The 21,545-nt window shown below is 39.8% G+C and overlaps 6 protein-coding genes across 6 annotated transcripts; 3 read left to right on the top strand and 3 right to left on the bottom strand.

Annotated features, from left to right (window-relative positions):
• Positions 1 to 359: 359 nt before the first annotated feature.
• Positions 360 to 1,197, top strand: MELLADRAFT_74786 (uncharacterized protein; the record flags this gene model as incomplete). Its single annotated transcript, XM_007409838.1, has 2 exons — positions 360 to 786; positions 865 to 1,197. 2 exons carry the CDS (start codon positions 700 to 702, stop codon positions 937 to 939), a joined length of 162 nt encoding a protein of 53 aa, XP_007409900.1.
• Positions 1,198 to 1,635: 438 nt separating this feature from the next.
• MELLADRAFT_86241 (uncharacterized protein) lies at positions 1,636 to 4,266 on the top strand (the record flags this gene model as incomplete). Its single annotated transcript, XM_007409839.1, has 9 exons — positions 1,636 to 1,733; positions 1,831 to 2,125; positions 2,225 to 2,638; positions 2,714 to 2,752; positions 2,802 to 2,809; positions 2,857 to 2,987; positions 3,059 to 3,530; positions 3,638 to 3,789; positions 3,908 to 4,266. The coding sequence occupies 9 exons, from the start codon at positions 1,636 to 1,638 to the stop codon at positions 4,264 to 4,266; spliced, it is 1,968 nt and encodes a 655-aa protein (XP_007409901.1).
• A 3,360-nt stretch (positions 4,267 to 7,626) lies between these two features.
• Positions 7,627 to 8,665, bottom strand: MELLADRAFT_86240 (uncharacterized protein; the record flags this gene model as incomplete). The annotated part of the gene is made up of 5 exons (XM_007409726.1): positions 7,627 to 7,668; positions 7,713 to 7,797; positions 7,874 to 8,260; positions 8,330 to 8,584; positions 8,646 to 8,665. 5 exons carry the CDS (start codon positions 8,663 to 8,665, stop codon positions 7,627 to 7,629), a joined length of 789 nt encoding a protein of 262 aa, XP_007409788.1.
• Positions 8,666 to 12,573: 3,908 nt separating this feature from the next.
• Positions 12,574 to 15,356, bottom strand: MELLADRAFT_106335 (putative carotenoid ester lipase precursor; the record flags this gene model as incomplete). The annotated part of the gene is made up of 16 exons (XM_007409725.1): positions 12,574 to 12,845; positions 12,912 to 13,002; positions 13,057 to 13,226; positions 13,321 to 13,422; positions 13,497 to 13,544; positions 13,614 to 13,687; positions 13,765 to 13,879; positions 13,953 to 14,057; positions 14,137 to 14,194; positions 14,263 to 14,355; positions 14,438 to 14,553; positions 14,622 to 14,679; positions 14,751 to 14,861; positions 14,954 to 15,031; positions 15,120 to 15,205; positions 15,281 to 15,356. The coding sequence occupies 16 exons, from the start codon at positions 15,354 to 15,356 to the stop codon at positions 12,574 to 12,576; spliced, it is 1,653 nt and encodes a 550-aa protein (XP_007409787.1).
• A 2,362-nt stretch (positions 15,357 to 17,718) lies between these two features.
• Positions 17,719 to 19,169, bottom strand: MELLADRAFT_48314 (uncharacterized protein; the record flags this gene model as incomplete). Its single annotated transcript, XM_007409724.1, has 8 exons — positions 17,719 to 18,004; positions 18,079 to 18,208; positions 18,274 to 18,344; positions 18,434 to 18,522; positions 18,595 to 18,698; positions 18,781 to 18,904; positions 18,989 to 18,999; positions 19,098 to 19,169. 8 exons carry the CDS (start codon positions 19,110 to 19,112, stop codon positions 17,775 to 17,777), a joined length of 774 nt encoding a protein of 257 aa, XP_007409786.1.
• Positions 19,170 to 20,665: 1,496 nt separating this feature from the next.
• On the top strand, positions 20,666 to 21,127 carry MELLADRAFT_124388 (uncharacterized protein; the record flags this gene model as incomplete). Its single annotated transcript, XM_007409840.1, has 4 exons — positions 20,666 to 20,705; positions 20,779 to 20,815; positions 20,883 to 20,942; positions 21,028 to 21,127. The coding sequence occupies 4 exons, from the start codon at positions 20,666 to 20,668 to the stop codon at positions 21,125 to 21,127; spliced, it is 237 nt and encodes a 78-aa protein (XP_007409902.1).
• Between the last annotated feature and the right edge of the window lie 418 nt (positions 21,128 to 21,545).

Below are 21,545 nucleotides of genomic sequence, written 5' to 3'. Positions count from 1 at the left end.
AGACTCAGGCGTTGACCTCAGGAACACTGAGCCATCATCCAACTTCATCAACAGTGATGAGCTGGGATGAGCCGGGATGAGCTGGGATGAGCTGGGATGAGCTGGGATGAGCTGGGATGAGCCGGGATGAGCGGTCCTGCCCTGATTGTATGAACCCATGGGGGATCCGTCAAAACATATGCTCAAGGCCACTACCGGGCAAAGATGCCTGTTCTCGCAATTCCCGTTTGTAGGTTGGGGTTGGAGCCTTGGGAGCCAGATCCTGAAGAGAGTATGTCCGGTCTCGGTGCCATTCTTACGTCGTTGTTGGAACTTGGTCGACTCGACACTCATCTAACATCATCAACATTCCATGATTAGAATGAAAGAACCAAGTCCAACTAGGTCCTACTTCTCCTTTACCACCGCCACCACCACCACCTCTTCCACATTATGCTATCCAACCAAGACCCCCAAGTAGGAATAATAGTACCAGTGCACCTTTAAATTCAACTCAACATCATCGTCTTCAATCTCATTTACCATCTTAATTCCCTTCAACTCATTTCAGTCGAACTAAATTACCCCACATCACCTCTCACTCAAGCTATCCTTCTCGACCTTCACCTCATCCATCTCGATTATCCATCAATCTACATCTTCACATCACTCAATCTTAAAATTCCCAAAACCTCTGCTGAACGTGACGAACTTAAGAAAATGATTCAAGCTGAAAAACGAAATGCCGATGAAGATAACTTTGATGAAGCGGTCGGAATGATTTGGAAAGCTTACAGGCCCACAAGAGTAAGTTCTGCATCTCACTTAGTTTTCAATTGACTGTACGGTTTTCATGGTCTGACTTGATCATTGACAACCATCCAGGTACCCGATTCAACTCAGTCACTTTTCTTAGACCCATCTTGTACCACCTTATCACCCAATTCAACACCCTTTTGAATTCTGGTCCGTACCCTACGTGAATTTGTACATCGTAAACAAAACGATGTTAACCTATTGTTACCTTTAACGGGAGTTTTACCCGATATGAAAGCCGATACCAAAATTTATTTGAGGTTCTGAGCTCTGAAGTTGAACTACACATTGAAACTTGAACCAACGAAGAAGTCAAAGAAATAAAGGATACATTCGGATTGAAGTAGAAATCAACATCGATCAAGACTTTGAATAATAAAACCCCGAAGCGAACCGATCAAGAAAAAATCTAAAGTCAAATGTCATTTCTAGCATCATCTGGAGATCTACCATCTTCACAACCAGATCAAAATGTATTTCCATCAGAATCAGATATAACAATGCAAGATGTTAGATCAAGACAACCATCAAATGATCAAAATGAAGAAATGAATGAAAATGAAGCAGAAGAAGTAGAACAGAGAAGAGTTGCAAGAAGAATGAGAAGAAGATTAGAAAGAAATCCAGATGAGATACCTAGAGTTAAAGATCAAACTGGTGTTTCACTTCAAGAACAAATGGTTAAATTTGTAGAAGAGTAAGAATTCGACTCTTAGAAAACAATCATTTTACATCATTCGAAACGATACTGATAAAGAATTTGTTTGATTCTTAATTTTTCAGCTTTGTTGAAGACATTACTGAAGAAACTCGTGCTTCTGCTCCTTCTCAGTCAAGTCTATGATGAGGCTTCGAACCACTACATTATACGTAGATTATTCACATCTGTTATCCACCGAAATATCTCTTGCCAATGCTATCAGAGATCAATATTATCGGTAAGTCTTGATCCACACACAAACATCAATCCAATTTACCTTCGTACCAAAGCTAATCAATTTTCAATCCCTAGTTTTCTTCCCTTTCTCAAACAAGGAATCCAGTCCTTAGTAGAAAATTTGATCCAGATTACTTACATATAAACAATCAAACTCATTCACCAAATTCAACAGGTTTAATTAATCGACAATTCAATTTAGCTATAAGTAATTTACCATTAGTGATTGGTATTCGACATTTAAGAACTAAAAAAAATGGAAAATTAATGTCAATTGGTGGTACGATTACTAGAACAAGTGAAGTTAGACCTGAATTAATCTTTGGTACATTTCTTTGTGAAGAATGTAAAACGATTGTAAAAGATGTTGAACAACAATTTAGATATACAGAAGTATGTATTCAATCTTTCTTCTTCTTCTTCTAATCTTATCATTCTATTCTGAACTAATCATTCTGTAACTTTTTGATTTTTGATGATGATTTTCTTTAGCCAAATATTTGTCCCAATATTCAATGTAATAATCGAACAGATTGGAAACTTTCAATTGAACAATCCATTTTTTCAGATTGGCAAAGAGTTCGAATTCAAGAAAATTCAAATGAGATTCCAACCGGTTCAATGCCCAGATCATTAGATGTAATCTTACGTGGAGAGATGGTAGAAAAAGCAAAAGCAGGAGATAAATGTGTTTTTACTGGTACCTTTATTGTTGTACCTGATGTGGCTCAATTAGGTTTACCTGGTGTTAATACTGAAATGATTAGACATGCTGGTGATAATGGTGGGAAAGGCGGTGGTGGTCCTGCTACTATGGGTGTTAGTGGTTTGAAGGTTCTTGGTGTAAGAGGCTTGACGTATAAGACAGCTTTCTTGGCGTGCATGGTTCAAAGGGCAGATTCAAGAGTACACATTTTTTCAATTTTTTCCCTTTTTTATTAACGCTATCACGCTGATGCTATGTTTAATTGATCTCCATAGGTCAATGTCGCCAATGTCCAGACTTTAGATCCAGATGTAGTGAGTGATAATCAAGAGACTCGAAGAGAATTCCTCACTGCCTTGACAGATCCTGAAGTAGAAGAACTTTGAGAAATGGTGAATGCAAAAGACATTTATTCAAGATCAGTTAGATCAATTGCACCTACAGTCTATGGTCACGAAATCGTGAAAAAAGGAATTCTATTACAATTAATGGGAGGAGTTCATAAAACAACACATGAAGGTATTAATTTAAGAGGAGATATCAATTTATGTATTGTTGGAGATCCTTCAACTTCTAAATCTCGAATTTGAAATATGTTTGTGGATTTTTACCAAGATCAGTTTATACAAGTGGAAAAGCATCATCAGCTGCAGGTTTAACAGCAGCAGTAGTCAAAGATGAAGAAACTGGTGAATTTACAATCGAAGCTGGAGCATTAATGTTAGCAGATAATGGAATTTGTGCGATTGATGAATTTGACAAAATGGATATTTCAGATCAAGTTGTAATTGATGAAGCAATGGAACAACAAACGATCTCGATTGCGAAAGCTGGAATTCAAGCTACTGTTAATGCTAGAACTTCAATTTTAGCTGCTGGTAATCCTGTGGGTGGTAGATATAATAAAAAGATGTCATCAAGAGCTAATGTGGCGATGAGTGGTCCGATCATGAGTCGATTTGATTTGTTTTTTGTCGTTTTGGATGAATGTAATGAGGATGTGGATTTTGCTATCGCTAGTCATATCGTCAACGCACATTGGTTTAGGGATGCTGCTATCACTCCGGAATTCTCTACTGATGCTCTACAGAGGTATATTCTTTATTGTCGAACTCAACCAACTCACTAAAGTAAGTTTGATTTCTTTGGCCTCTCTTACTGAATTTGGAAATCAATACTTTTGATATCTCTCAGCTTAGTCCTGAGGCTTCAGCTTTACTAGAACAAAAGTATCGAGATCTGAGACAGGATGATTCTCAGGGATGGGGAAGGAATTCTTATCGAATCACTGTTCGTCAATTAGAAAGTATGATTCGTCTCAGTGAAGCTATTTGCTCACGGTATGGAAATGGTGAGTTTTACACCATTTTTCAGTCTCGATCATGATTTCTCCGGAACTTAGATTATATGTTGATTGTATTATTCTCCTGAATCAATCCACTAGATCACCCCTGCATTCGTACGCAAAGCTTATAACTTGCTCAGACAATCCATCATACATGTCGAAAAAGATGATATCGGTCTTGATGATGATGAATATAATGTACCAGAAGAAGTAGAAGAAGCAATGGCCAATATGGAAATAGAAGCGCAAGCCGAAATAAATCCCATTACAAACACCGATATGACAGACCCAAGCTCCACACCCGCACCAGCACCAGCACCAAAAGTGAAAAGAAAACCAACAGTTTCATATGATAAGTATATGGGTATGATGTCTTTGATCCTTAGTAAACTTAATACAGTTGAAAGAGAAACTGGAGATGGAATGAAACGATCTGAACTTTGTCGATTGGGGATATCTGATGGTTCATTGAGTCTATGGTGAGGACAAATCAAGATATTTTTAGGTAAAGCTTCATCATTTGGATCCGTTTGACTTGATTTCAAGGATAAGGAATTAAAATAATCAGTTTATCAACTTATTATTTGACGAGAGCGCTTAAAACTCACATACCTCAAAATATCAAACAAATCTTCAATCAACTTTTCTTGATTCGGTTCTTCTGATTCTTTAATCATTCTTTTAGTCAATAAATCTTTTCCTAATTTAACTTTAATCCATTCATTTTCTTTGACTCTGAGCCAACCATATCTCCACCTGAGAAAAACACATCCCACTTCCAAATTGAAAGACTAGGGATGAACGTTTTGAGAAGCTGCTTCTTTCCTATCGCTATTCGATAGACCAGGTCAACATCTTAAAACCCAAAAGATGAGCTGCCCAATTGTTTCAGCTTTCGGTTTTCCCTTGACTGGGTAAATCTACTCCTGATCATTATCAGCAGAAATTGGAAACCAATATGTTTGAGGTGTAAAACAGATATCACGATCACAACTGTAAAAGTCTGAGGTGTAAAACAGATATATATAGTATGATATAGTGTAAACCAGAACGCCGGTCTTCTGCACATTCCACTCTGACAAAACAATCCAGTTCTGCTTCTAATCCGCCTTGACCTGACCCCTTTGATACCCCTTGAGGCTCAGCCTGCAGTCAGATTCAAACTAAAGAGTGAATCACCGGATCCACTCGTTCCAACATCCAGGATAAACTGACGGCAATGGAGAGCTTGCCCCGAGTGAACAGGCCCCTAACGTTTTCAAAGTGTGGTTTAATCCTTGACCACAAACATGACCAATAGACCAACATCTTGTTAATGGCTTTGTCATTTCTGACTACAGCTTCTCCACATTTCCACACGATGCTTAAAACTGGCGGCCTCTCTGATATTTCACAGTTTTTACAATCTCAAGCAAGCTTGATCTTACAATTAGATGATATGAATACTATGGAAGATGAAGCAAATGGAAGATACACCTACTAGTGTAGAATTGCTGGGTTTTCTGACGGAACAGCTTTATATCTTCTGAGGTCTTGGAACACGGCTCGCATACAATCCAGCTGTCTCTCATCATCTGGAGGAACCCAGTCGCGTCCTATGAACTTACAATCACCAATTGCTTCCCCGCCGTGCTTCGCTGATTACAAAAACCTGGAGCCTGTTTGTGTCAATCCAGGATCACTCCTTGATTCCATGTCTCAGACACAGGTCTTAAAGTTGGTTTGCAATCTCAAAGCTATTAAAGCTTTTGGACTAGTTGTTGCGCAAGATGAACCAATAACCAAACCAATCCCAAAGAAAGATAAAATTATCTTCCAGAAGTAATTTCAAACGCCAAGAGTCCAATCTATCTGAAACATAAAAAAACACCCAAAACACTTAATCAAATGAAAAACATGAGGTATGAAAAAACAAGCACAGATTTGACAAATCACGCTTTCATACAAAACAAAAAACTTACTGTTCAATTCACAACTATCATCAAAAACTTGACCCTTTTCTGTTAAAGGTTGAGTTTGTTGATAAATGGTTGAGGTAGTATATTCGATTGTAGAATTATAAGATGATCAATTTGTTCTGATAGATTTGGTTTTTTCTACTTCATTTAAATTGATTCAAGTAAATGGTTTTGAACTGTAATGTCTTCATCTTTTTGAGTTGGTGTAATAAAATACAAGCAGACTAAAGATGAGGAGGGAAGTAGTCGAAGTCTTAACACATCACCAATTATTAGAATTTCATAAATTCATCAAGCAATGGCAGAATACAAGATTTTGACGGAGCTCATGATTTCAGAATGATTTTCTTGATTAAGGAACTGTCATAGCTTTGATTTTTTCTCATAGACTCCACCCTTTGATCACCTCTAGCATTTACACTCTGCATCGCGTCCCCTTCCCTTCTCATGTATCTGATGTACATCTGTTACATAACTCATTGCCTCAATAGGATTGCCTCCTACCCTCCTCTGAGTCAAATCCCAGGACATTTAACACCCTTCAAGGGATGACAAGTTCCATCGTGTGAACACAGAAAAATAGACTGGGAGGACGTTGCTGTTGAAGTAAATGTTGATCAAGTCTGATCCAATGAGATTCAGTCCTAGAAGCCCATAAAGCTGTTCTCTCTTCCGCTTTTTTGTCAAGCGACACACACCGACACACGTGCGATCAGTATGACCGCAAAAACAAAAACAAATGAGAGGATTCCAAGTTTTTTTATCACTTACGTGTGGAATCATCTGGATTTCCATAAATGACTAAGTTCCCAACGCCTTGTTAAAAACGACAGCGTGTTTGGCAGTTTGCTCAATCCATATTTTTGAGATTTACACTCAGCGAAGTGCCTCTCTCGAAAACGAGGCTTGATCGGTTTTGCTCAGGGAGGTACTTGGAAAGTGTGTTCAATTAAAAAGTCTCACATTTTGCAAAATTGTCTTCCTAAGATCAAGCCTTTCAGAATCACCACCTTTCTCAACCGGACCATTTGAATCTGACTGATCAATACCATGAATTGAACAAGAAAAATAATATGTAACCAGTTATGTACTAAGCAAACCTTTACCCTCAGACTCAGAGCCACGATTAATTCTCTACGGACGTGTGTGGATCAGAGGAAGTGGAAACAATAAATCAATGTTCTTTACAAATGCATTTCGAACCTCATATAATTCTATCTACAAGAAAACTTAGTCAAAAGAAGGAACCATCTGCAAGAAACATAGATGTATAAATCCTCAAACAAACAAAGAACCCTCAAACCAAATACATAAAAAATAAAAAAACGGCAATACTTTTCATTAATAAAATTTTTTCAACATCCTTAACTTGAGTACAGAGTTCCAATCAATCCAGCTTTGAGGATCTTCAGTAATAGAAATGATTTGATGGTTCCATTCAGATATCAATCGATTAAATCTTTACCTAAAGTTTCTTTCTTGATAATTCTCCATAACTCTTACAAATTGTTTCTGAAATTATACCTATATATTTTCGATTTTCTATTGATATTCCTTTGAAAATATTGATCTTTTGACCTGCTTGATCTCCTAACAAATCATAGCGGCCTATGTATGGAAACAGTATCAGAGTTTGTTAATTATAATGATTCAACACGGCTACATACCACATACTTTCTATCCCCAATGCGTGCGTGGATCGACGTGAATGCAGATGAATAAGTATCATCTGAATCATTGCTTATAACGTATGCGAGTGGTGAGAATAACCTTACGAGACTCAAGTTCTGATGAACCGAGCGAGGGTCCATTATCAACACACAAGATCTAAGTAAGAGAGTGAACCAAAAACGGTAAGCAGTGATATTGGGACTTTACTGAAAAACTAGAGATTGCCCTTGATCACGTCTACAATCTGCGCCTGGTCCTTAATGCATGATCATTTCACGAAAAACAACGTGATGCACTGACTGCACCACGAGGTGGAGCTTTGCTGAGAGGCGAGGTAGACTTGGAGCCTCTGAAAAGATTTCCGTCTAAATCACGTGTACGCCAGCTCGTGATGTGAAAACCAAATCAAAGAGGGTATCAGAAAACCAATCAAATATTTGAATCGATGTACAATGACTTACCGATTGTTGGAAATTAAAAAAACATCATGTTCTTTCCAATCCATACTACAGACCATTGTTGCTTGATTCATAAGACTGATCCTTAAAGTCTCTAGTAAGTCACGATAAGTAAAACCTTTCAGCCAAATTACTCTTGAAAACGTAACCTTTCGTCTTTCATATAATTCAAAGAGTGGTTCAAGTGCCAAGTTTTGAGTATAAGCTTCTTCTAGTCGATAATAAGATGCAGCAGGATCTTCTGTCATTTGTGGTAAAAGTCTCATTCTAAAAGGAATCCCTAAGATTAACATCACAGCCTCTGCAAGATCACAAAAGAATGGAGTTGAATTTGATGAAGCATAATCTACAATCAAGACAAAAATAGTTTGAGTTCCAACCTTTTTTGAACTTTGTACGATTGCAGCTAATTGATTATAAAGAAATGATCAGCTGAATGGACTACCAAAGCAAAAATACCTCATTGCAGGTTTCAACAAATCAGCATGAGGACCTTCTTCATCACTTGCAAACGGTCTAGTAAGTGTTGTACAAGCAGCAGCAGCCCTACCATTAAATGACAAAAATTCTTCTACTGTTTGTTTAATCGCTTGTTCATCTAAATGAATCGTTTCAGGTGTATTTGCGAATGGTAATTGAAAAATTTGCCAAAACTCTTCCATACCGGTTTGAATATCTAAATCAAATGAATCTTTACCATCTTTGCTATTAATTCTAGATTGAAGAAATGGATATTTTTAGGATTTAAAGACGTTGATACAAGTGGTGTACTTACTGTGATACGTTCGAATACATTGGCTATGGCTATTTCAGAATGAGCAGGTGTTTTAGTTGACTAGAATAATAAAATAAAAGTTAGTAAACTTGTGATCAACTTACTTTTCATGTGGAGTTTTCTTTTCGGATAGGTGAGAGCGTAACGCACTCTGAATGGAGCCAAAAGCTTAGTGTGCGGTGAGAAGTCAAGTAAAGGTCCAGGATTTTGTGATGAATCATTGCTAGACTTGAGTAACTTCAATTAGAATAGATTCGACTGAGATGATGTAAATCCTGAAGAGGCGATACTGAAGGGTGGAGTACGAGTGGACGGGTCAGCTACGCATTGTGGACAAGTGACTGAAGTTGAAAGACGCGATGGCACTGATGGTCTGGGACGTGAACGAAGTTGATTTGGAGGTGACAAAGGACAAGGATGAGGTTCATTAACATAATGTTCTCTTAAATAGGTTCCAGGCATGGGATGATGGTGATGATGGTTGTCTTCATGATTGATTGATAGGATGTGGACCAGGTGGGATTTCATCAGAGTAAGATTCAATGTGACTTGAAAAGTTACGAGGATTGAGGAATAAATACATATGTACTTAATGATTGCAAGCAATTAAATTTGAATTTGATATGTGTAAATAAACTTGATACCATGAACTGACATTATGGATTTATGTATGTACTTTACATAGACTCACTACATAGGAGGAGTTATCCGACTGTTGACCACTCATCTGATCTGACAGCTGACCCCGCAGGCGTGTTCGGACGTGCGAGCGAGCTATGCAAGGTGGAACAGGCGGATGGTCACTAGCTTTTCTCGGAGCAAGGATAATTCGTAGGCAGCTTCTAGGTGTTCAGTGAAGAACACTGAGCGTTCAGTAGGGAAAAATGAGCGTTCAGTCGGTAATACTGAGCGTTCAGGGCTGCTCGTCTCCTAATCTGCCTGAGTCTTGACTCAGACTGATGAAGTTCAGCCTGGGTGATGTGCATGCAATATTTGCCCTTTGTGTACATTTGTAGACATTTGTGACACAAAATTCACACAAATGCGACACACTTGCCAAGACTGTTGGGCCCCCGACGTCGGGGGCCTTCTCCACGGGAACTGTGCTTTGGTCCACATAAAAATCTTTGGTAGGGAACCGTGTGGATTGATTACAAGGAAGCCTCCTGCAAAAAGCACAACAGCATGCTTTGAGTTTCTGCAACTTTGGCATAAGTCCCTTGCAGGTTCAGACTGCTGCAAGCAACCACAGACTGCGTGAGACTTTGTTGAGTTTAGTCATATCTATCTGTAATTCAATTCAAACCCAATACAAGTCATCATCAAGTCACTGGAACTCATTGGCCTGCCTACCAGTGACTTGGGATTGGGGGCTGTAATTTATATCTGTGGTTTCTGATCTCTTCTGAATTTATCTACTTGATTTCTATGTTCAGAATCTTTCCTGTCCTAAGTAAGCATTCTACACTCTATTCCTACAAGGAGATAATTGCTTTGTGAGGGTGGTTAAGTTGTTGCATAAAGATACAGTGAAATCCCTCTAAAGCCATACCCCTCTGTGGAAGGGAAAGTCTATGGCTATAGAGGGGGTTATGTCTTTGTTGGCAAGCCCCTCTACAGACATACATTCATGGCTATACATGTATTGAAATACCTCTAAAGACATGAAAGACATGACTGCAGAGGGTGGTCCCTCTACAGTCTTAGGAACATGACTTTATATGGATTGGACTATCAGCTGATCCCATTGAAAAAATCTAACTTGCCATCAAAATTTTCAGCATGTGCTCTGCTGAGTAATTTATGAGAAGTATATCCTTAAATGTGCATCTACATTACAAGAGTTTCTTAATTTCTACAAAAGAAAGAAGTGATAGAGGGTTGAATTTTGGGGATTCACACCTCCATACTGACCATTTTTCTATGGCTTTACATTGAAGAGTTTTTTTTGATTTTGGGTATGGGTTACTGAAATAGGGGGAACTATGGGATTCTAACCAATTTTGGCCCTGGCCAACTTGGGAGAACCAAAAAACCATGGCTACAGGTGGGTTAAGGCTGTATAGGGGTACAGCTTTATATGGGTTTGATTATATGTAGCTTTTGGTCAAAATCCCATATAATTGCCTGATATGGTCACTCATTTTGTTTGTAACTTTCTCCCTTATCATACCATTTTGTGATATGGCATTCATTTCCTCTGTGTGTTGAGTCTCCTGTTTTTCCATTTCAATTCAATTCTCAGTATTGTTTTGAAATGATGATCCAACTGAATTAAAAGCAAGCACAACTTATACTTTTCCTTCTTCCATTCAAGAAAGAGATGATTGGTGTACACTTCAGATATTGGTATGTGAACACACTTGGCCAAAACCAAATTTAATCAAGATGGAGAAAAACTCAAGTCAGTTGTTGTACTTCCAAGACTTTTCATCAATTGCAAGATTTTTGTGAAACTTCTGGAATAAAACTTGTATGATTGGTAGTTTGTCAAAGCACAATGCTTGGAGATATCTGGCAAGATCTGAGCATTTTTTGTGTTTACAATTATGCATTTATGTATAGTGAGCTCATTTGAAAGCTAAGTTGTATCTATGAAGCTAGCAAAGTGTACATAGATAGGAGCTCTTTGTATTTCCAACAATGTTTTAGGGTGTGTTCACTCAAGAAATCACATTCTGCAAACTTTGAAGTGTCTATTTGGTGGTGCATCACCATGTCCGTGTGGTGTTTGCTCACTGACAAGTGCACACAAGTTGCCTTTGTGCCTCAAAGGCAGTCCGTGTGCGCTTGTTGTCGGGCAACTGCCACAAAGACATGGTGTATGTTTCATTTTTGCATGAAAAATCTTACAGAATGTGAGTTCTGGTCAGAAATTCCTCAAGTGAACACACCCTTAGGGTGCATTTTCCTTATATTGATGGTCAGATTTTCTATCAACACTTGATCAAGCAATGTAACTTACCCTAACATGTATCATCGGATTAATATCCACAAGCATCAATCATAGACTTGATGGGGATGAACACAGAAGTGAATAAATTGCACCATGAGAAAAAGTGAGGAGATCTGAGTGAACACAGTCCTCTCTCATCTCACAAGAAATTAAGACGCGCTTGTGGCTGATGTAAAAACTTGGTGAGACTTTGATGTGATTGTGAGACCAGCTCAATTTTTGTGTCATTTTTCTCCAACACCCATTTTGAGGGTCCCATACCTCATCAAATCTCACTTCCAGATCCACTTCTTCACATCTAACTTGACACAAGTGCAAAATTCATTACAGGGCTCTCTTAACCTTCATATCTTTCTGCATGCACTTGGGGCCCCTTTGGCACATGATTGACGACTCGCCCAGATGCTGTTCTTGCAAACCTTCAGATCACTTGTAAATTTCTGTTACTCAATACGGGGCCTGCCAAAGTGCTAAAACGGCCCGATATGAGGTGTCCTAGAAATCCAAGTTGAAGCGATTCTGTCACCTATCGGACATGCGAAAGCAATCACACGATGACTTTGAGTATTGTACTTTGATGGATGTCCACCAGGTCAATTGGATTTCATGAACAAGGTTGGTTATAGATCTCAGGCAGACCACTTGTCAATTCCAGAAGCCATTGAGTGAACTGCGATCGCGATTCAGTTAGAATGTATGCGCTTCTAATAAGACAAGTGATATTGACATTCAATGTTGAGCCAATGGCTGGAGGAACAAATAAGCCATTTTCTTCGTATCTGGAGTTTTGGCATGCTATGATTTCACAAGCTTCCGTTTTTGGTGATCACATATGACCTATATGACTGCAAACGCTTTGGCTCCGATGTTGGTATCCAATCCAAAAAAAATCCTATGAGTATGACTAATTATACAATTCAGAAAGATAAACCCTATGTGCACTATAACTACAAAGATAGAATGATAATCAAACTATGGAGCAATGATTCTCAAAGCCTTCATGTTTTCAATCACGAAATTGGTGCCATCCGCTCTGAAATCATCTGGGATTGTACCTGATGAACCAAGATCCTTGAATTCCAAGACTTGGCCTCCTCCTGATCCATAACGCTCCCAACGTGGTAATCCAGCTGAATTGGGGTCAAGGGCGTTGACAAAACTGATCCAGCGAGATTGAAAATCGTTGGTACGAGGGCCTGGCATTTGTCCGAAAACGGCCGTGAGCTCACTAGCGTGTGCAGAACCTGCTCATTGATGGATTTTGTTTGGGTTCAGCTTTGTTTCTTTTCTCATGAAAAATATGTGCTAACCTAAATAAGGTAAACTCTTGGAGCCACGATCAATGTATCCATAACTTGGCATCACAGCTTGGGTGGAGCGCGTAAGCAATCGACGCGGAGCCTATATGAAAATTTATGAGCATATGTACGCAAAAAAAACAGAGAAGACCCATACCTGGAAAACGACATCACCCATGATGGCGGAGAACTGCTTGTAAAAGGGTGATAAAACATTGAAATATCCCGTATTAAAGGGTGAACCCTGAGTAACGTCATCAGAGTGGTATAACGTGAGGAGCTTGTCCAATTGAGGAGCGGTCATGGCTGGCATAAGATGCTTGAGCTCTGGATTGAGATAATCAAAGGATATGGAGTCAATTTGCGAACATCATAGCCCAATGTAACACGATATGAGGAAGGCGGAATAGTTATGACTAACTATTGCTAAGATCGTCCGGAAGGTTGAGCTTTGTTCCTAACAAGATTCCAAAACCTGTTCCTTCATCATCCTCAGCGCCCGATATGATTGATACCTTCGCAACTGTGATAGGATTGGGGTTAGCTCAATCATAAGTTGTAATAGATTTTTCTAGATATGTTGAGATGAAAATTCACCTTTACCACTAGACAATGCATCCTCCATAGAACTGGTGAGAAATTTATCTACAATTCGTTGAATCGAAGATTTTTCAGAAGACGAGATCCAAACTGGGACTCTGTGAAAGGGCTTACCATCGATCCGTGGAAAAAATGTCAAGATGAATGGGTAACCAGGGACGGACTCTGGCATCTTTGCCATCGCAGTGCTAAATCAAAAATGAATGAAAAACATTTTCCAATCAATCAACTTTGGGTGAATACGACGATCCTGGATTTCACTTACGTTAATTTGGTGTAGTCGGCGGATCGTAAACATTCCAATGTGTTTGGTGTACCAGCGCATCCTGAATCTTTGACAATCGTATCGTAAACAGACTGTCCGCTTCCATCGGCCAAGCCTTTACACGGAGAGACACTTTCAAATCAGCATCGGTGGTAAAAATATGTCCAGGTTTCTAATCATCTACTCACGGCCAGCAGAAATAGGAGATCCACTCTCGGAGATCACGCCCCTGAACAAGTTTTTGTGATTTCCACCGTTTGCCATCATTTGGTAGACAACCGACATCCCTCCAGCTGGTAGATTGAACCAAAAGGTCAGAATCCGAACTTTTCTTTCTTGAAAAGTGGCAAGTGGCATAGCAAGTAAACGTACATGAGGCACCACCTATCGTTACTTGCGTTGGATCTCCCCCAAACTCTGCGATGTTGGCCTAAGCGTTCGTTCAGAAAACTGAGTATCATGCAGGAAGGGTATTGGTATGAAAGTGAAAAGTCTTACCTGAACCCATTCAAGTGCCATTCTTTGGTCCAGCAATCCCAAATTACCTGATCCCTCAGCCGCGATTTCTTTTCCGCCCAGAAAACCGAACATCTACACATAAACCCAAAGCATTATGGAGTTAGGGACATATAAACCATGGATTTTAGTTTCTTCAGTACGGAGCTGGACTAACATTGAGCCTATGATTGATGGCAACAAAGATCATTGGTTTTTTCATCTCCACACTTTTTTTCACAAGGTTATCACCTTTGTTCTGAGTCGAGAAACCGAATGTGAATCCTCCGGCGACTAAAAATAGCAATCAATGTAAATTTGGGAAGTTTGTAGAACGATTATCTGGCCAAAAAAATACTAACATATCCAAAAAAATACTGGTAACTTGTCACCCTTTTTCACTCCACTGGGCCTGATGATCTAAAAAGATAAAGTGTTGTCAAAGAAGGGCACCAGAGATTCAGTTCAAGAATTTGCGTGAGAGGACCTACATCAAGTGTCAAACAATCCTCTTGACCTGTGACCTCAGGTACCTTTATAGGTAGCATTTTGGTCAATTTTCCCGCCGGGTTACCATGCTGAGTGCAAGCCGGAGGTTGGCGCTTTTAGTGGTTTGCGTGAAACAAACAAGCACAGAATTTAGTTTTGGATGTCTTTCGCCTGATGAATGGTATTGACTGAATGAAAGGCTTACCGTGGCATCAAAATCAGGAAAGTTCCTAGTGAGCGGTGTTGGTGGTTTGAAGCGCAGAGGACCTAGAGGTGGGGCAGCCTATCCAACCGGATGACGAAAAATGAGTAGTTGAATTGATTCAACGTCAAGAAGATTTACAAAGAGAGAGCTATGAAAAGAAACAAACATATGGGATTCCATAAAATGCATCAATCACACCTGATGAATTTCCTTTGAATGTCCCAGATTGGATGGTGACCGCCGGACCAGATGCTAGCAGATGAGGTAAAAAAACATTTCAGCTCAAGATCACAATAATGCCTTCATGTGTAATTTCTATCAACAAACCTCGAGGAGATATTATCGAAGCATGCAGGGACGCAACGAGGCCTATTAAACAAGTGAATTGGACAACTTTATACATCTTCGGTGGTGTGTTTTTACAGGTTCAAAGTCCCGATTGGCGATGACTGAGTACAGAGATAAGAAATGGAATTCTTTGATTGTTCACAAAGATAAAGTCTGAAAGTCTCTTATAGTACCCTTTTCGCGGTGGTATGGTGTGATGGCTTTGCACAGAAAAAGTGAACTGAAATCAACTGATTGATGGAGAATGCAAAGAAGGGAAGATAAAAAAAGGAAAAGGGATTAATGGGGATTAAGGGATTATTGAAGAAGAGGTGAGGGCGAGGCTGCTTCTAGACAATATATATATATACCTCGGAGGGTCTTGGGAAGCACACCATCAAACCAAGCAAGCGACTTGCCTATGCTAAAGGTCTTGCTTCTTGACCGCTTCAGTCATGGATACCGAGACCTGAACCTCAAGGGTTCACGAAATCTTTGAATACCATCACAAGAGGCCCTTACCATGGCCATGGCAAACAGCTGCTCGTTGACTGGGGTGATCATGCTGCATTAATTCCTCTCCTATCTCATGGCGAAGCCAGAGGCTGTGCAATGCTTATCATCCATATCCATTTATTTCGTCAGTTACCTAGTCACAAGTGACTTTGCATCACGCCTTTACGTCGTGCGAATTGAGCGAACGAGTTCGATGGATTGTCGGTAAGGCTGGGGCTGAAGCTGATAGACCGAACGTCCCAGCATTTATTTTTCAAATATCCTCGGATAGCATATATCTTGGTTATTCGACGCCTCGGGATCGAAGGCACGGAAAGGGATAAATTGGATGATGGTCATTTGCGACGCAGAAACTGGGAACGATGGAGATTAGGGGAGGACCCCAATGGGACAGTCGGAGACTTCATCAATAAATGCTGTATGGGAATGTATTTTCATTCAAAAAAATACATTAACATCTTCCGCCAAAATGAACACAAGTCATGTTCTCAGTTTTCTAATTCTCATTCATGATCATTCTTTTGCTTTTTTATCATTCATCTGACTTGCCCATCATGTTCAACCGATCAGAATCTGATAGAGGCATTTTTCAACTCTGATGGTTCATTGCTTGAAAAACATCATGTAGAGCTTTGTATCCAGGAGAAAAACATACACCTGGTGCATGTAAAATTGGTTTCTCTTGAACAGTTTTGAGAAAAATATATCAATGGAAGCCACCTGCTTAGCTTAGCCCTGCTTAGCCGGGGAGCTCCCTCCAAAATTTAGCTAAAGATGTTTCATATCAATGGATCTAGTGAAGGTCATGACTCATCACTTCAGTATAATTAGGTCCCAGATAAGGTCAATCAATAACACTTGTGAATATTAATAAAATATCATCATGCAATTGTTTCCAAGTAAAACTTGGTGAAGATATAGGAAGCATGCTAGATAAATTGAAGGAGGGGTATCTTGGTGTTCCAAACAAGTAGACTGCATACTCTACTGACACAATCAGCTTGCATGTGGATATAGTAGAGCACTTCAAGGTGATTAAAACCCAAAGTATTCCTGAGAGTTGTTTTTACCTTGTTAAATTTTCTTGGATCAACTACTTGGCTTATTATTGTATGGTAGGGAGATGCAAGGCAGCTGCATGGATCCCTGAATTCAAGGAAATCTTGAGGGAAATGCTACAGTACAATTTCTACTATCAAAGGGAGTTTGGCCCAGGAGTTCATTGAAGTCAAGAAATTCCTTGTGAATAGTTGAGCTTCCTCTCATGAAGCTGTGCACCAATTGTGTTTTGGCAAACACCAACAAGTTTGCTGACGTTGGCCAAAACTGTTGTGTACAATTTGAACAGTTTTGCCTCCCAGTGCTGTAAAGTTTGAATTTTTAAAAGAGGTGGACATTTCTTCAAGTGCTTTTTAAAACTTGGGAACCTACATACAGCATTTTTGTTAAGAGCCAGTTTCTATCTATGAACTCTTGGTTTGAACATGGACCAGCACAATGTGCTATGTAAAAGATTTAAAGAAGTTGCCAAGTGTGGCAATATGTATGTACAAACCATACATGAGTTCTTTTTCTGCTTTGGTTTCCCACCTGCTGGACAAGGCATACCTGTCATAAATTCATATATCAAATTTGCTACAATGCTATTGAGCCAATTTATAACATGACAATGACCACCCAGTGAGATATTGTCTTTGATGCAGAGATGTTCATCTATGAGTATCCACCTTTCCTGCCCATCAAAAGACTTGGATACAACCTGGACTAGGACTTGCATTGAATCAAACCAACATGGGATTGACTGGGAGAACACAAACAGCTCATACCAAGCAGCCCTACATAGTACATCCCATTGCGTTTTCGGCGTCCGTAATCTTGGCGCAGGGCGTGACAGACTGTTAGGTCATTAAGCTGCAACTTTTGCCAAATTTGTTTCATATATTGCAAAGAAAAACATTTTATTTCATTTTGTGTGAAATTAAGGATCAGTCTCCATAGGTGCAACCTCGCTTGCTTGAGGTGCATTACGATCTTCCTGTGGGTCCATAGTAGCAAGATAAGCAGCAAGATCTTGACCCTCAATAATTTGAAACTTATGATCTGGTCCTACAATTCCTAAAGAAGTATTGAGGGTTGTAAGTTCTTTGTCTTGTTGAAGTGTATCTCTCAAAGCATGAAGTCCGTGTTTGATGAGTGCATCCAAATCACCTACATCAACAAAACAACCATAAGTAAGTAGATGTCATATTATTGATTCAGATTGGAGAAATACAAAGACAAACATTCTAGAAAGCTCTCGAAATGTTTCTCAAGATAAGTTTTTGCTGATTGAGATCGAGCTCCAATAGACATAGCATAGTATTCTAGGCAATTACCAGATGGACTAAATTCGTATAGATGAGGTCCAGTCTCCTATGAGATTTATTCACCATCAGCTAAACATAGAAGTGGCTTGTTCACCGCCCTCTCACACTTACATCATGTCCACCAACCAAGAAACCGACACCATAAGGTCTACGTCCATACTGTTGAGTATTTACTTGAGCCTCTAGACATCGATAGTAGAGTGTATGCGATAGCGGTGATAGGTCCATATGAGCTACGTATTAAAATGGGTGGAAGATAGATATCACCTACTATCGGCAATTGCAGTTACGGCTCGAGCGAGTGGCAGTGGACGGTTGTAAAGTAATCGTGAGGACATAGACTGTTGCCTCATAAAGTTCCTACATAGCAAAATGTGTAAATTTACCGTCCGGGCAAATGTATCGGAACAGAGATGGTTTGAGTAGGCTCACGAAAGCACTCGAGCATCACTAGTAAGACCAGCGATTGCGATACCAATGTGATCGTCAATTCGGATAAGCTTCTTTTGATAAGAGGCCAATTCTCCAGTTGAACGCTAAATTTGAAGGAAGACAATCAAAAAGAAAGTTCAATAAATTGACCGGAAGGTTTAGATAAGTTGAATAAGGATCAAATACCTTCAATGCAAGTAAAAGGACATGCGTTTTGTTTCTCATCCCTACACATGCCGATCCTTGTTTAACCGCTTCAAGTGCATATTCAACTTGATGAAGACGACCTTGAGGGGAGAAGACTGTGTTGCTTTAGATTCAGGGCGATCATTTCCAATCGAAGAAAAGATCAGCTTGCTTGGTCATAGTAGTTGAGGGCAGTTTCAGACTCAACTCAGAATCGTACTAAGAAAGGTATTCGGAATGGACAATAAACACGATGACAACAAGTGAGCAAGGGTAGTCTCTGAGATGGATATGAGGGTTTTTAGATGTAGACTTACGTTGTTTCTGAACATTGTGAGGTAGGGAGAGGTGAAGAGGAAGTGATTAGTTGGGAATTTGATCGAATTGAAGGTGATGATGATAAGTTCGATCGATCTGAATTACGCGTCCATTTTATTCTCTGTAACATAACGTCATCTCAACACTCGATATACACATTTCTCAATCTGACACCTCGACCCATCAGTATCCTCCATCGATCATGATTCATCGACAGCATCACACATGCCTCAAAATAAATCAGAAAGATGCGACCGACATCCTAACAATCTGGACAGCGGCGTTGAGGGAGACCAAAGATCGTCAAAAACAGACGCTGACCCGAACGTGACTTGAACACGCAGCCTTCCGATGGGACCATTTCTGGAGTCGGACGCGCTACCATTGCGCCATCAAGTCTTGCATGCACGCCGGACGCACTTTGCAGACCTGATCTACTAACCCATGATCAAAACAGTCATCTTTTATTGGGCTGGACTTATGTACATCCAAGGAATGAAGAAATTGACATTGATTGATTTCAATTGTAAAGTATGGATTTGTTCACTTGCAGTCTGATTATTTGATTTGGGTTCAGGTATAGTTCCTTGTAATACGTATTCACCCAATCTAACTCCGTGCCCTTCAAGGCCTACCAAACCAAGAAGCAAAGCATGTAGGCCCAAAGGGCACTTACATGGAATCTTGCTTTAGTGGAACACATCCACTACAGATAAATGGTCATCTGCTATTAAAAACTATCACTTGCAACCGAGCTAAAAATTTCTACAAGAGGTCAAAACAATCCCTTTTCAGACTTTGCACAAAAAATATTCACCAATTTTGGTGCTATATTACCATATGCTAAGAAGCTGTGTTTTATAATTTGGCCGGTTCTGACATTTTTTTTCTGTCTGTCTAGTGTTTTTAGGTTATTGTTTCCACTGCTTCACGCATTCAAATGTTGAGTTTTTACCGAGTAAAAATTACCTTCAAGCCTCAAATCCGCCCTTGTCATTCTTTCTGTGGGCTTTGCTCACATGTCTAGCCTGTTTGATGATTTATCTTCTCTCAATGCTTTGCTTAATCAAAATTTTTGTTCGTTATTTACCTTTCAAACACTATTTTCTATGATTCTTATGTCAGACGAAAAGGTTGGTGTTCGCGGCTCTGTCCCCAAAAACATGAGATGCGAATCCGACTATTTCGCATTTTTTCCGCGAAAAACTCGGAATCTGCGTCGCATATAAACTCCACAGCAAGTTTGACTAAGCCCCTCGCGCGGCCTCGTGCGCGCCCTCGAAGAAGGGCTTATAGGCTTATAATTGACTCTCCACTGCACATCTGAGCCATAAAGCATACACTACATATGTGCAAACATCTGAGTAAATGCTCAGCTATCAGCTACATACAGGTACTACCCGTTGGTAGTCGAGAAGTGGCTTTCGCCACCGTACGTTTCTGGTGGTGACTCTCTTCAGTTTTTGCGAGAGGCCAGTCAAAAATCTATATGAACCTCCGTCAACTACCTCTTCGCCCTCCTCATCACCCATCTTAAAATCGAATATTCAAAATCAAATCCTTCATCATGCTTTTCTTAAAATTAGTTATTGCTGCTGTCCTAGCTGGTCAGTTAAACCATGAGTCCTGATATATAATCCACTTTTTCCATCATACTAACCTCCCTTTCTACGTATACAGTCTCAGTCTCTAGCACACCCACTGAAAAGAACCAAATGTGAGTGAAGTCTATGTGACTCTTTGAAATCAAATTGGGTCCTAATGGGGTATATAATTGATAACAGGACCAATGATGCTGTCCTGCAAAGACGAGCTGCGGCGGTCAAGGTATTCGGAAAGAGAGGGTAAGTTGAGGCTGCATGAGCATCCGCTAATCAAACGCTGCACCTCGATTTGCTGACTGGTGTGAATGTGGTTTTCCTCTCAAAGATCTCGAGGGAGTCCATGCGGGGCCTGTGACCCTACTGAATGCGAATCCGATTCATCAGGATGTAAAGATGCTGGCTGTTGTCATCATCATAGGAATTAGAATAATAACCCACATACACTCTAAAGTCAACACACCACGCTTCGACCAGATGACCTTTTTTAAGGGGGACTAGTCTTTCCGTTTGTACCGTTCAGTTAGTGTTGTATGCAATCGAGCCATTACGTACTTTACTACAAAACTGGAGTGGACCGATGGTGATGCAGGAGTGAGTATGAGTTTACTCAGTAAAGTGAGTATTATTGAGTATACTGAGTATTTTTGCCTATTTTTGGCCCTGTAAACCCGTACAAAGTGAGTATCAGTTGAGTATATACTCATACTCGGTACTCATTCCTGCATCCCTGATGGTACCCCCATTTTATACTATTGCAAAGAGATGATGCAAGGTCGCCTTTTATTCATTTGTTTTCTGCCTTGGGATCTCGGTGTCTAGTCGTGATCTCTGATTTAGATGGAG

The sequence above is a fragment of the Melampsora larici-populina genome, assembly GCF_000204055.1.
Source record: "Melampsora larici-populina 98AG31 unplaced genomic scaffold MELLAscaffold_17, whole genome shotgun sequence".
Classification (NCBI taxonomy): Eukaryota; Fungi; Basidiomycota; class Pucciniomycetes; order Pucciniales; family Melampsoraceae; genus Melampsora; species Melampsora laricis-populina.
Note: the sequence above shows the minus strand (reverse complement) of the source record. Positions and strands in the feature narration are given on the sequence as shown.